General features: G+C 50.1%; 7 protein-coding genes across 7 annotated transcripts; 6 read left to right on the forward strand and 1 right to left on the reverse strand.

Annotated features, from left to right (window-relative positions):
• The first annotated feature begins 1,219 nt into the window (after nt 1–1,219).
• On the forward strand, nt 1,220–1,595 carry DEU56DRAFT_844425 (uncharacterized protein). Its single transcript, XM_041355104.1, has 3 exons — nt 1,220–1,277; nt 1,350–1,500; nt 1,559–1,595. Exons 1-2 carry the CDS (start codon nt 1,234–1,236, stop codon nt 1,486–1,488), a joined length of 183 nt encoding a protein of 60 aa, XP_041200780.1. The 5' UTR covers nt 1,220–1,233; the 3' UTR covers nt 1,489–1,500; nt 1,559–1,595.
• Nucleotides 1,596–1,988: 393 nt separating this feature from the next.
• Nucleotides 1,989–2,631, forward strand: DEU56DRAFT_249553 (uncharacterized protein). The gene is made up of 2 exons (XM_041345291.1): nt 1,989–2,115; nt 2,167–2,631. The coding sequence occupies exons 1-2, from the start codon at nt 2,102–2,104 to the stop codon at nt 2,504–2,506; spliced, it is 354 nt and encodes a 117-aa protein (XP_041200781.1). The 5' UTR covers nt 1,989–2,101; the 3' UTR covers nt 2,507–2,631.
• On the forward strand, nt 2,545–2,799 carry DEU56DRAFT_749898 (uncharacterized protein; the record flags this gene model as incomplete). The annotated part of the gene is made up of 2 exons (XM_041349478.1): nt 2,545–2,681; nt 2,736–2,799. Coding segments are annotated over 2 exons (201 nt in total), but the record flags the coding sequence as incomplete, so codon positions are not given.
• A 2-nt stretch (nt 2,800–2,801) lies between these two features.
• On the forward strand, nt 2,802–3,486 carry DEU56DRAFT_844426 (family 3 glycoside hydrolase). The gene is made up of 2 exons (XM_041355105.1): nt 2,802–3,282; nt 3,339–3,486. The coding sequence occupies exons 1-2, from the start codon at nt 3,153–3,155 to the stop codon at nt 3,440–3,442; spliced, it is 234 nt and encodes a 77-aa protein (XP_041200783.1). The 5' UTR covers nt 2,802–3,152; the 3' UTR covers nt 3,443–3,486.
• On the reverse strand, nt 3,345–3,966 carry DEU56DRAFT_844428 (uncharacterized protein). Its single transcript, XM_041355106.1, has 3 exons — nt 3,700–3,966; nt 3,554–3,648; nt 3,345–3,493 (listed from the first exon to the last, which is right to left on the reverse strand). Exons 1-3 carry the CDS (start codon nt 3,888–3,890, stop codon nt 3,471–3,473), a joined length of 309 nt encoding a protein of 102 aa, XP_041200784.1. The 5' UTR covers nt 3,891–3,966; the 3' UTR covers nt 3,345–3,470.
• A 3,136-nt stretch (nt 3,967–7,102) lies between these two features.
• Nucleotides 7,103–8,465, forward strand: DEU56DRAFT_762361 (uncharacterized protein; the record flags this gene model as incomplete). The annotated part of the gene is made up of 7 exons (XM_041350680.1): nt 7,103–7,138; nt 7,399–7,503; nt 7,574–7,608; nt 7,721–7,853; nt 7,893–8,019; nt 8,210–8,343; nt 8,373–8,465. 7 exons carry the CDS (start codon nt 7,103–7,105, stop codon nt 8,463–8,465), a joined length of 663 nt encoding a protein of 220 aa, XP_041200785.1.
• An 866-nt stretch (nt 8,466–9,331) lies between these two features.
• On the forward strand, nt 9,332–12,917 carry DEU56DRAFT_874487 (uncharacterized protein; the record flags this gene model as incomplete). The annotated part of the gene is made up of 8 exons (XM_041355962.1): nt 9,332–9,361; nt 9,421–9,486; nt 9,538–9,710; nt 9,762–11,064; nt 11,140–11,197; nt 11,533–11,650; nt 11,726–12,584; nt 12,609–12,917. The coding sequence occupies 8 exons, from the start codon at nt 9,332–9,334 to the stop codon at nt 12,915–12,917; spliced, it is 2,916 nt and encodes a 971-aa protein (XP_041200786.1).
• Nucleotides 12,918–13,364: the final 447 nt, after the last annotated feature.

Genomic DNA, 13,364 nt, shown 5'->3' on the forward strand with positions numbered 1-13,364 from the left:
CTAGCTTATCTGAATCGCTTCGTACCATCAGATCAGGCATAGTAAATTGAGCAATGGGCCTGTTGATAAAGTGACTATTATACCGAGGATAAGCAGAACAACGGCGTCAGGATATCTGTAAGATGCCCCATGTATATAGTACCTTACAATGCGGAACTATAGAACGATATTGTCCCCAGTATATTCTGCTTTTTGACCGCAGTGAGATGACTCTAAACGAGCCTGTTGATCCAACGATTATTGTGCCGACAATGTGTAGAGAGACTGACGAAGGATAATTCAAGGACGCCCTGCGCAGATAGTGCCTATGGGGTGCAGCCCTTGTTTGGTGTTGTTCCCAGGATAAATTGTCTATGGCTGACAGACCAAACAGTTTGAGCCTCAGTTTAAACTCGCGATGAACCTGAGGTAATCCGCTCGGTAGCTGACGGACAACTCAACATTAGCACTTCGTTCTCGTTTATGCTTAACTGACGGATCTTGTCCTATCTCAGTACTCCGTCTCTATTCAAAAAAGTACAGCATACAAATTATATATATATAATGAGTACTAAAAGGACCGGCTTAACCACAGGTTCAACTAACTTCTTACCGTGTAGTGTTCAACACCACTGTTCCGTTGTCACGCTTTCGAGACATTGACATCTAAGTTAGACAGCTATGTTTCGACAACGTCGCTTCATGCGATTACAAAATCGGTCCCACAATGACTCCCGGACTCAAATACCAAGAAAAGGCGACAAGGGTAAGTGAAATGTTTTGTGTTCGCGATACCCCATTGAGTTACACCCAGTCGTCGTTGCAATGTCCGGAGGAGTGGATTCTTCCGTCACCGCAAAATTACTAGCGGACAAAGAGAGCAACATATGCCATGCTTAAACGGTTGATACATATGTTTTTACCCGCAGGATTACGACCTATCAGCTGCGTTCATGCGAAATTGGGACACACGCAATGAGTCTGGCACAGATCATGGGTGCGAGTGGGAGAAAGACTGGGAGGACGTCAGACGCGTATGCGGGGTGCTCGATATACCTTGTAAAATGGTATGTTCCACATTCAATATTTCAGCATTAGACACTTCCAAGTCAGCTTACAGGTAGATCTCTCCTGTGAATACTGTACCATTTCATTCAATTCGATAGTCACGCGTCACAGAAGGGCGTTTACTTAGACCCGACTTAGGGTAAGCAACTGCAAGTAAGACCAATATTTTGAGTTGGCTTGGTCAAGATGCCTCTCGTCCGCATGGAAGTGAGCGATTTCAAGTCATGTCGGTACGCTCATATAATACCCTGCCAAAAACTAATACATATGTCTAATCACCGGCTCTACTCATTCCTTTCCAGGGCCCACCAAGTCATCGGACCCTTCAAGAATTTCACCACCGTTATCCTCACGAAACGCCGGCATGCTCTCCTCGAGCTTCCTTCCTCGGAACGTGTTGCTATGCAAGCGATTTGGCACTCCTCAGGGATGTGTATATGAGGTTGGCGTCAGGTGAGTTCTCCTACTTTCTAATCTCCTTGCAAATTATTCAAATCCTCTTTCGTTCCAGGTTATCCTCCCCCATTCGGTTTCTCATGTACTAAACGTTCAGTCTCGGGTTCGGTAGTTTCGATCCCTGGGTCCAACGCATCTAGCTCAAGTTCCAAATTCACCAAAGACCTACCGAGTTTTCTCACAATACATTGAACATTTTCACAACATCTTTGAGTCGACTCTGAAACAATCGGGCACTGTGACCGACCGGGAATTCGTAGCCTTTTTCAATATCCTTCGGTGCTTTAACGAGGACTCGAAACACATTAGCGCCGACTAATCCTGCGCCCTCAAGACCAGCAACTTCATCGTATATTTAATAGTTCCGCCTTTCTTTTCCCGTCGCAGTACACGTTTCGAGTTCAAGCAGTAAGTGGCTTCACCTCATGTTAGTTAAACTGATTATAACGAAATGTTTCAGGGAGACGCCCTGGAGCTTTCCTATATTCATCGATACTCACAATCACCCCAACGTTTGGTGCCAGTTTCACCCGAGGCGCGATTTCATGATTTCGTCGCTCTAGCAACCCGGTATGGTCCTCCAAAGGCGAAGAAGTTCATGCGTACCCTGGAGTGAGTGCAATCCTTCGTTCGTCGGTTTCGTCGATTTCATTATCTTTTCAGATATACGCAAAGCTTGGATTCCTCTGCAACTGTCATCATCACACGCCCCCTTGAGATCATCGCATGCACGATCATCAAAGGACTGGGTACGGATGTCTTTGTGATTTTCGATTCTCACCCGCGACCCAGCTATCCTGCCGGTGCTGGCCTTATCCTCGGTACCTCCATTGATCAAGCTGTCTCCCGCTTGGCCAGCACAATACCTGCTGCTGACAACCAGCTTCTCTCCCTGAGTGGTTTGCAATGGCAGGCGCAGCTACTAAATAACTTCTCAGGCCATGATGTCGACCGGACCACCTTCAGACGTGCGAGGCATGCAGAAGACTGTCGTCGAATCTAGCCCCTCCATCCGACGACTTACGCCTCTCGTGTCCAGCGCTGGCTGCCGTCACTTGCCTACAATCACTAGCAGGCTTCGGATTTCCCTTGTTTGCTCCAGCGATGTACAACGCACTTGGTGTCGGGAAGGGCGATACTATCATTGCAGTCGTAGCAATCGCGATAGGTTGTCCCGCGTACGTCTTTGTCCCTGCTCTTTCCATCGTTATTTTGACTGATTACACCTGCAGGTTCTGGATATTTTGGCATTATGGGGAGCGTATACGAAATGGTAGTCGATATGCGCGGTCGTGATGCGAACCTAGATGCACACGCGTCAAAGTCGATTGGAATTTAGAAAGGGAACGTCAAATGGAGGAGTGACAGTTGACATGAAACGTGTCAATCATGATGTGACCCAGTACATGCAGACGTCGACAAAACCCTTTGTAGTTCGATCCCTGAAGATGCGCATACTCCAGGATTCACCGCTTGGAGTCCGGGATACTGACCTTTTCACTTCATTTCCCGCTGGTATCACTACCGCCTCCACGTAGGTTTTGAATGTTTATTGTGATGCAGCTGGAATCGTGCTTTAATGCGTGCCCGGCGGGGTCTTGCAATTGGTCAAGAGAACCGAATGAAGGGTGTATATTGCTCTGGGACCGATGATGAATATGGGCCGCATCGCTCAAGGTGGACGCAACTGGGAGGGATTCGGTGCTGATCCGTTCCTATCTGGTGAAGCCGCCTACGAAACAATCCTGGGTTTGCAGGCTGGCGGTGTCCAGGCTACCGCTAAGCACTATATCAACCAGTGCGATTCAATCATGTTCTTTTACTAGGAGTCTAACCTTGTAATCTGGCGAACAAGCATGGAAGCGCACGCAGGAGTCTTCTAATGTTGATGATCGTACCCAGCACGAAATTTACGCTCATCCTTTTATGCATTCTGTAATGGCAGGTGTCTCATCAGTCATACGCAGTTACAGTGAGTGTCTCCCGGGAACTTTGACCAAGGGTGAGCTCCAACCTGGCATAAGAGAGAGATAGCCATCGGTTCACTTACTATTTCCCAGCTCTCCCTTGCGCTTCAATGTCAGGAAATCTTCCGTGCCCGTCTCCAGTAAACGTCCACCTGCGCGAGGTATTTCAAAGCAAAGCCTTCCGTGAATTGTATCAGCTTGTCACACGAATTCATCGCGATTGACCTACCAAACAGCATGCAGCTGATCTTTCAAGTCCTTCAAGTTTCTCCGACGGTCAATGAAATCTCGGACCATATTCACGTTGCCTTCCTCAGCTGGTTCGAAACCTTTGCTATCGTGGAGAACAAACCTGTTGTTCTGCAACGAGACAAACTCGTGGTCGATATCGGCCTCGCCCGGCTTATGAGTAGAAGCCATCTATGAAAACAGCATCAGCAAGCCTCTGTGGAATGGTGTCGTGAGCAGCCCACCGCTTCGTGCACTCCAAAGGCCCGATTTATGAGCGAAATTTTCCCAACGCCAGTCTATTGGAAACACCGCATCAATACTAGCCTGAGATCAACGAAACCCTGATACCTTTCCTATCACCAGAATTCGGAACCTGGGAAGCCGTTGGTGTCAACTGGAGAACGCGGCTTATGGTCATCCTGACTCACTGAGGACAAATCCGAATGATCTCGTCAGTGGTTGACTGAAGTTCCAGTGTTGTATCGGAGGTAGAGGCAGGCGGCTCTGAGTGCTGATTCTATGACTCAGAGGCCGGTTGCGATAGGAAACATGGATCTATACCTCAGTTATCGTGTTCCCAGAAAGTCCAACTACGATCTTGATGTTGTCATGAGATTTGTGGTATTCTGTGCGATCGAGTGCGTGAGTACATTATCAAGGCGAGAACGCGGACATAGCTGCTTGACCTCGTCCACCGTGTTCTCCCCTCGTATCAGACGTGCGGAGTATGTCTTTTAAATCAAATTGAATATCTTCGCGACTCTTTTGAAATCGTTTCTTGAAAGGTCAAATATGGTCGAACCAACCATACCAAGATGGAGGGTTATACCATAAGAGTCGAGCACATCCATGAATATATGTACTGGTCACACTCTTCATAGTACAAGCTTGAGCACATTATGCTGCACGTATGATATGATAAAAAAGCTCACGAACAAGCCAGTTTCCTTCGTCAGTTGCTTCACATCTTTGCCAATTGTCCAGGAACTGGACAAAGATGGGCTCGAGAAGCGCGACTAGAACATGATCAGGACGACTGCAAAGCCACTCACTCTCACCCTACTTTGCAGATAATGAGGCTGACTTTCCACCATTTGACGGAGTCTCTGAGACCTTCTGGAGGCACGTGCGTCGTTGATTCACGATCAACATGTTTGGCGCCACTAGCACTAATCAAGGCAAGACGGTGACCAGGATGGAGGAAGGTGTGGCAGGATTGACAGACAACCCGCCGTCGGTAGGTCGCGGTAGGACAATAATATACAGGTGCTTGTTGGGAGAAATGGAGAAATCGTTGAGTAACATAGCCGCGGGCGATAGCCATTGCACGCTGTGAAGGTCAAAATCAGTGTTTCGCTCAAGGCTGTCTTCGCAAGGCAGGGAAATGTTCCAGAGTACGTCGGCGTTTACATCACTAAATGCATGCATGCCTGTCCTTACCTTAAATCACTTTTCGGAGTATTGAAAGTCTCTATGATCGAAATCTCGACCGAGGAAATACGGTCAGGGTCGTTGACAAAAACTAGACAGTTGGGGAACGGCTGACGGTCCAGAGATACTAGGAGTATACCAGTTATCAACAGATGTGCTCACCTCTCGGAGAGTATTTCGCCACAATGTGAATATTTCTAACCCTAGAACACTCGGGACGGTGGAGTCGATGATTTATAAATGATCGAGCTTGATCAAAACTGGGACTGTCACAATCATTAGATTCTCCGGCTCGATATCGACCTCTAAAGTATCATTTCATATCAGCATATAAACGTGTCAGATCTCGTCATTCACTCACCCTCCATAAGTCGGCCGTGTCAACGTCAATATTCTTCCACAAACCTCTCCGTCCTAATAGCCCTTTTCAAAGCGTCGAGCGGCCGAGTCCGGGCCGACAATCTGCATCTTTTCAATGCCAACAGGAAAGACACGTACCTTCATTCCTAACAACGTCGGACCAGTATGTTCAGACTCGGACAAGATGAATTTCGTTTCCGTGGGTACGGAGCAAGAGTGATCAACAATAACCAACTTGTTTTTTGTACATACTTGTGCCGTATGATGTAATACCACGTGACAATATCTTGCATCCGAAATTTTCAGGCCTCTAATTTTAATTTTTGATTCGTCGTCCAGTTGCTGCAATTCACGCTCACAACCAACTCACACCAATAAACTCGATTAAATCTGACGGCGTCGCGGTTCTTCAAAGTACGTGCAGGATGATCTGTTCAATGTTCATGTGTCCACTATAGCTCTATGTCAATCCAGCAGCTCACACTCGGACGGACCATATGCATCCGGCGAGGTTCAAAATGCCGTAGAGCGCTGGACCCAAGGTGGTGCGTGTCAGCCACGTTCTGTCCCTTGACGCACGCCCGACAAAAAGGACAAGTTCCGACTTGTATAGAAGCTGCGCATTACCCGACCAGCACGGGAGCATGCTTAGACGCACGCAAGAACGTGCATCATAACATATGTCAAGCATTACCTCACTTCTTTCCCGCCCTCCATGTGCAAGCATGTGCATTGTGCATGGATTTGGAATCTGCACAGCACATCACAGCACAGCACACAATCCGCGGCTCCTAACTCCGTCGCCATCCCTTTTGTTGAACCTTGTCATGATCATGATCATATGCATCATCTCGGTGTAACCAAGGCGTAATACAACACAGCCGCATACTACCTTTCATCCCGCCATCCATACATCTTGCCTTCAAACAAGTAGGATTTGACTATCATCCATGTACTTGGACTTACTATCATGGGTTGAACTCAAACTGCGCCACGCTGAGGCGTGTTCCGTTGTCGGGATTTGGTTCCGAGCGTTTGTTGGAGCTGGTGCTGGCTTTTTTATTTTATTTCGGCTTACCGCTTGCCGGGGGGGTTACACATTTTGCACCTGCTCACCGAAATGCCTCGGCGAACGCAGCCGCCTACTGTACACACACATAACGTACGACGTTCCTCGTTTGCGAAACGCAGGGTCCTATCACGTACGCACGAATTCTCGTTTGCTCATGCCCCTGATTACGACTTCACGTTTCAACTTTCAACCAATAGACATGTCTGTATATGGAACGAACGAGTCATGTGAATGATCCCTGTACGACTCATAGTAAGTATTAGATATTACTATTACTTACTATTACTATTAGACGGGTTCTGATGCTTCATCTGCAGGTGGGTTACTCGCACGAATGATAGTACGCGAGTAACGTTTTTTGTTGTTCTGTTTTTCGAGTGGATAGATCGGATACAACGTCAAGGGTCATTTTTTCCTCTTGACATGGGGCCTTTTTTTCAGTATGATTATGATATTCGTCTGTCCACACCATCACTCGAGTCATAATGCCATCAATCATAGAAGTCCTTTCCGCCATCAAAGAAGCTTCAAGTCCGCCATGACAGGACAGGCGCCGCATCATGGAAGTACGCAGGTGCGCGTATTCCATTTAGCTGGCGTTTATGCGCCCCTTGGGTGCTCCCTTCAACGTTGCCGCGATGGCTTTAGCTTTGCGTACCTTGTTCTTCTGGTGAGAACAAGTGTTGTTGTTTACAAAACACCGCTCTTCGGATGACTTACTGGAGTTGTACATGTGGAGCCATGGTATTGACTGACTTCTTGGGTTCTTCGTGCCCGGACACGAGGTTTTGAGTGGTGACTTTGAGCGTGTGATGATGATGGTGGTGCTCCAAGGGGTATTTGGGTGGGGTTCTAGGCATCGGATTATGCGCGGGTGATTTTTCAAGCTTCAAGCTAAGGCTAGGTACACTTGAACCCATATCTGAGTCTATGAAGTATGTAAGTACCGTCACTAGCGGGTGGAATAATTGTGGTACCCAAAAATGGGCGTTTATCGTACACGGCGCAGATAGTCTATCTCCTCATGGCCCATATACCATACAAGTGAGTTTCTAGTGTGGTATGTACTAGTCCAGGATATCTATTCTGCAGGTACGGTGGGTGCGACAATTTAACCAAGTACAGACAACGTTGTTGTTAACGTTCTTGGGTCTAGAACTAGGAAGCACGAGCGGCGTACGAACATTCATATTCATGATCTACGAGAACAAGATATTGTTAACAGCTGTCTACTTATATACGCGGTGTCCCCCTATCTGACGACCGCTGAGATGAACATTAAGGACCAAGTATGTACGTTAATGATTGTGTGTATGTAAATTCCGCAGTACGCCGATCCCGATCGAGGCTTGTTGATCATCATGAGAGATCGGTGTAACCGGCTTTGGAGAGGTGGTGCGAGTGGGATTTGGGACTGGGTCGTGATTCTGCAGTTGAGGGTGGGAGGGAAGCGTAGTGCGTTGGGACTAGGCTGGACCTTGAAAATTGTGCGTTTGAGATAGTGGAGTAGTGATGACGAGTCGGTCCGGGGGTAGTAGGCGTCCCGTTTTGAAAATACATAATTGGGTGGGGGAGTAATTGCTAGCAGGGGCGAGCCAGTCAGCAACGTCTGTAATTCGGTGGTTCGTGCGACTGTGGCCGATAGTATGTACGTCTTTGGAAGCGACGATAAGCAAAACTCAAAAGAAAGGCAACTTACTTGGTAGCGGCCGAACGAAGAGTGCCGTACGATTGATGGTTTTTATGTACGGACTCAGCTGGTCGTACTACTCCACATGTGTACGTGTCAGTTGAGACTGTTTCGGTAGGGAGTTTCCCAACTGGTGATACTTGGTTGGATGAGTTACGGATGGTGGAGCTTGAAGGGTCGCATGGTTCAGGCCCCGTGGCGAGTTAAGTAGGATCGGGTTCCGATATGAGATATTGGGATGCCCTGACGGTGGCGGTACTGATTATGAGAGGAGGGACGTTTCCCCCACACAGATCGTGATCGTGTTCATAATGGTGGAGATGGTCGGGGAAAGTGGAAAGGTTTGAACAGTCGTCAAAGTATGAGGAACTACTTGTTTGGCGTAGGAAGTCCTTTGTCGTTCGTCGTTCGTCTGTCGTTCGATGGCCATGGTGGGATGACTTCTAGGAAGTAGGGAAGCTACGTGAGAAATGGTCATGGGGCGAGAATAAAACGCTAGTGGGACGACGGTGATCAGTGACAGAGTACTGAACGACCATCATATACGGCCGAAAGAAGGGTGAAGGAGAGTGTCGACGACGGGGAGATCGGCCGGCGGCAGAGTGGAAGTTGAAGAAGAGAAGACCGGGCGCTGTGCGGCACGGTGAGAGTGGACATTGAGCGAAATGACCGCGGGATGGCCTCGAGGCTTGTCCGTACAGGGGTGATACCTAATTTGGAAGGGATGTCTGATGGGGGAGTTGAGGCTGTGCAAGGTTCGTTTAATAAAGGATCAAGTTGTCCGGGGAACCGGTTTAGTAGGGCATAGGGTATTGAGATTGGGTTTATTGTGGAGGAGATGAGAAGAATGGTAACATGAGGCTATTGAACGAATTCAAAACTCTCACGGGGGGGTCAACTTGTAATTTTTGAGTTGCCTCGTGCTACCAAGTAAGCGATCTCGTAAGCAAAAGCCATCAGAGTTTTACGCCCTGGGTTCCCCGTTCCAATCAAAGTCTTCTTATACTCTGATCAAGCACACTTGAAACTTAGCGTTTTTACTTGCCTCGTTGTTTCTCTGGACCTTCACCAGAGTCCATGCCGTCCATAGTCAATCTCAAGTTCAAGGTCGCCTTTTCTTTCGTTTTTCCTTTACAAATTCAATCACTAACATTCCTGTGCAATAGGGTAACAAGTCTTTTGTTGCTTTTAGCAACTTGAGCGACACCGAGTCACTCACAAAAACTTGGAAGGTGAATCATATCTAATCTCATTTTAACTTTAACGCTAACCCCTTTCACAAGGTATGCACCAAAGTAGCCTCATACCTCGAGCAGGGTCAACGCCTCGAGAACCTTTCATGGCGACTTTGGCACTTGCAGAACTTAATGGTCGACACCGACAATGCGAAGTCAAAACGTGAATTCAAGAAGTTGTCAAAGAACATGGGTGATAAACTCGACAAGGAGAAGGGCCGGTATGTTTTCTCCTCTACCCCACCACTTTTAACACTCATATCTTTCCCCAGCGCTATCGAATCCCTCGAAGCACCCGACTTCAAACGTAATGCTTCCACTGACCTCATTCGTCAACGAGCAGTAGAACGCGAACGCTCCCGAGAAGCTTCCCAGAACGCCCGCCCCGGCACCATTAAACGCATGCAATTCACTTTCAGCGTCGATGCTCCCCCCGGCTCTTTCCCCGCTTCTTCATCATCCTATACCTCCTTCTCTGGCGAATCCTCCAGTCCAACAAAGCCAGACCTCAGGCCTAGTGCCGAGTTCAGAGAGGGTCGCAGGCGCAGGAGAGGTGACGGAACCTCCGGCACTAACCATCCCTCATCCGACGCAGCATCTAATTCTTCATCCAACCCCAATGGTGCTTCCTCTTCGACGACGCACGACTCCTCTTACGAAAAATTTGTCGCCTCTTATGAAAAACTCCATTTCCCCCCCATTTTTAGCACCTCCTTTGGCCCCACCGCTATCCTATACTCCACCCCCACCCTCACTAACCCCATGAGCTATGGGGAAGGTGTAAGCGGTGGCTGCGCAACCGGTTTCAGTATCTTTCGTCCAACCATTGAACTCCCCCTAGACGAACTCCTAGGAGAGGATTATGACGCCGAAGATGACCGAATGGCCGACGCTCCCCTTACCCAGCCCGACGACACGAAAGAAGACGGAAACGACGAAGGCGACGTCGACATGCGCTACGACGAGTACACTAGCAACACCAACCTCCCCACCCAATCCGAGGGTGAGTTCCTGCTTGGCGGGTCCGCAGCAGCAGGCCCTGCCGAGCAAGACGTCCTCATGAGCGACTCTCGTCAGCAGCACTCCCAACAGCCCTCCACACCTGACCCGTTCCCAGTCCCTCAGGTCCCTTCCCATTCCCACACGCACGCACAATCTCACCCGCGCACTCGCGGTAAGGACCGCTCAGGCAAGACCCCAACCAACCGTCCGGTGCTCACAGTGCAGACGTCTGCGACCAAGAAGACAAGCAAAGCTGGGCGGCGTGCTTCTGGGAGCGTGAAGAGTCCCTCATCTGCTGCCCCATCAGCGTCTGCGGTCAAGCACGCTGCTGCTGCTGCTGCGACCGTGAAACCCACTGCGTCTGCGACAGTTCCTGCCTCCGCTACCGCTACGAGCCTCAACCCGCTTCTCACCCTTGGAGGCGTTGCACCAGGCAGCGGCAAAGCAACGCTTACTGCTCCAGGCGGCGTCAAAGCTGAGTGTAGCAACTGCGGTGCTACTCATACCCCACTATGGCGACGAGGATTGAACGACGAGTTAAATTGTAACGCTTGTGGGCTCTACTGCAAACTCGTGAGTTCTTTTTCATTCATTCATGTACCTCGCGTGGACATGGACTTTTTGCTAATACATCTCTGTTTCTAATAGCATAAACGCCCGCGTCCAAAATCCATGCGTGCTAGTCATGGAGAGGGACGACGCGGTGGTGCGTCGTCGTTGGCGTCTGCGTTGTCTGCGCTGGCTTCGGCTGCTGCTACTTTACCTTCTTCTTCTGCGACGCCTGTTGGGGAGGTGGTGAGTCCTGGTGTGAGTGCAGCTGCTATTGTGAGCGCGAACAACGCGAATGCGGGCCCGAGTGCAAGTGCGAATGCGAATGGAATCGCAAGTGTTGGTGGTAGTGGAATTGGAGGTGCAGGTGTCAATTCGAGTTCGGGTGCAGGTGCGAGCATGACTGCGACTGCGACTGCGATGGGAGTAGGTACAGGCAGGGGAGATGTCGTTGAAATCATTGGTAAGTCCGTTTGAGTGGGGTTTCGGGAGGGGGTCATTTTTCTAAGCTCGACTTTGTATCTACAGGCAGCGCGCAGTGCTACAACTGCCACACGACCGCAACGCCTCTATGGAGGAAGGACGACGAAGGCAAGACCGTTTGCAATGCGTAAGTACCAGTATCTATTTCCTATTCCTATTCTTATTCCTTTCGTACTCGTACTAATACCTCACATACACGCAGATGCGGCCTCTACTACAAGCTCCACGGCTCGGCACGCCCCATTAGCATGAAGTCAGACATCATCCGCAAACGCTCCCGTCACGATGCACGCGCACAGCGCTCCTCTCTCACCGAACCACCAAGTGCCTCTAACACACCAGGCACGCCCTCCGAGACGCCTTCCCAGACCCAAACACCCTCCGCGTCCCCAGGCGTCTCACGCCGCCCTACGCCGTCGCCGTCGCCCATCCTAGCGCCAGACAGCACAACACAGCCCGTTGCCTCGCACAGCATGAGTGCAGGGATGGGCGCAGGCGCTGGTATGGTGGGTACGGGTATGGGCGGGAGCAGTGAGTTGATGGGTGCGCTGGGTGATACATATGCGGTGTATAACCCCTTCCCTGGGCCTTACCACCCGGACTATCTGAGCCAGAACTGGGTGCCGCCTAGCATGGCTGGCGGTAATGAGGCGCTGCCGTTTTCTGGAGTGGATAGTATCGATGGAGAAGCGGGTTCGAATGCGTCTTCCTCTAACGCGTCTCCAAAGACTAATAGTAGTGGGAACGGGAACGGCTCCAGCAATAACAGCAATAACAACAACAGCGCCAACAACAACGCCACGAATGTCAACAACAACACGCCAGGCCGCACTGCCAAGCGCCGCCGCATGAGCACAGACAGCGTATCCGAGCCGCCCAGCAGCGCAGTATCATACTCCTCGTACGGCGGGGACAGCTTCACGACGGGCTCAGGCGCGACGAGCGCCGGTACGTCTTCATCTTCGCGGCGAAGCAGTATGGACTTTCCGTTTTTCAGCCCGTATACCGTGTTTAGGGGGAACGGCAACAATGCGTTCTGGCACCATTCGAGCAGCGGGGGTGTGGGTGTTGAGCGGAGCCCGCAGTTTGTGCATCCTCCGATGTTGCCTGATGCTGTTGGGGGATCTGATGGACATGGACATGTTCACGGGAATGGGATCGGACGTGGTGGGCTTGGGCACGGGCTTGGACATGGTCATGGGCATGGGGGGCATGGTGGGCACGGGATGGATTTCCTGCACCCGCCGATGATGCTTCCGCAGGAAGAAGAAAGTTTGTTTGCGACGTATTTGCATCCGCCCATGATTCTTCCGCAGGAGGGGGAGCAGGTGCAGCATGGGTATGAGTATGGGCAGGGGGAGTATTATGAGACGGGTGGGATGCAGCAGTATTAGGGGTTTGCTCTCCTGCTTTGACGTCTGCGTCTTCAACTCATCCTTGTCCTCTGCATCGCGCCTTCAACTTATCCTCTACATCGACACTCGCGTCTTCATCCCCTGCATCGCGTCCGCGTCCTTCATCCCCTTGCATTACCATCGACAAACATTGCATCTTCTGGCGCACGAATCTCCACGCATTGATATGATCCTCACGACATCTCTATCTCTCTCTATCTGTCCTCGTCTTTTTCCTTCCTCCATTCGCAAACTGTAGAGTTCACGCATCGCATGGCTTTTCTTTTGCTCGCTCGTGTTTCTTCGTCGGCTTTGGGTTCTTACCGTCGTCGGTCTTCTTTTTCATTGTCTGAATCGCGTCGTCATCTTTTTCACCGTATCGCAATCATTTCCTTTCTCCTCACTCCGGCACGCTCGCTCAAGGCATACGCGCAGCTTAGACTCCTA

This window comes from Suillus clintonianus, assembly GCF_016758775.1.
Source record: "Suillus clintonianus strain FC179 chromosome Unknown DEU56scaffold_211, whole genome shotgun sequence".
Lineage (NCBI taxonomy): Eukaryota > Fungi > Basidiomycota > Agaricomycetes > Boletales > Suillaceae > Suillus > Suillus clintonianus.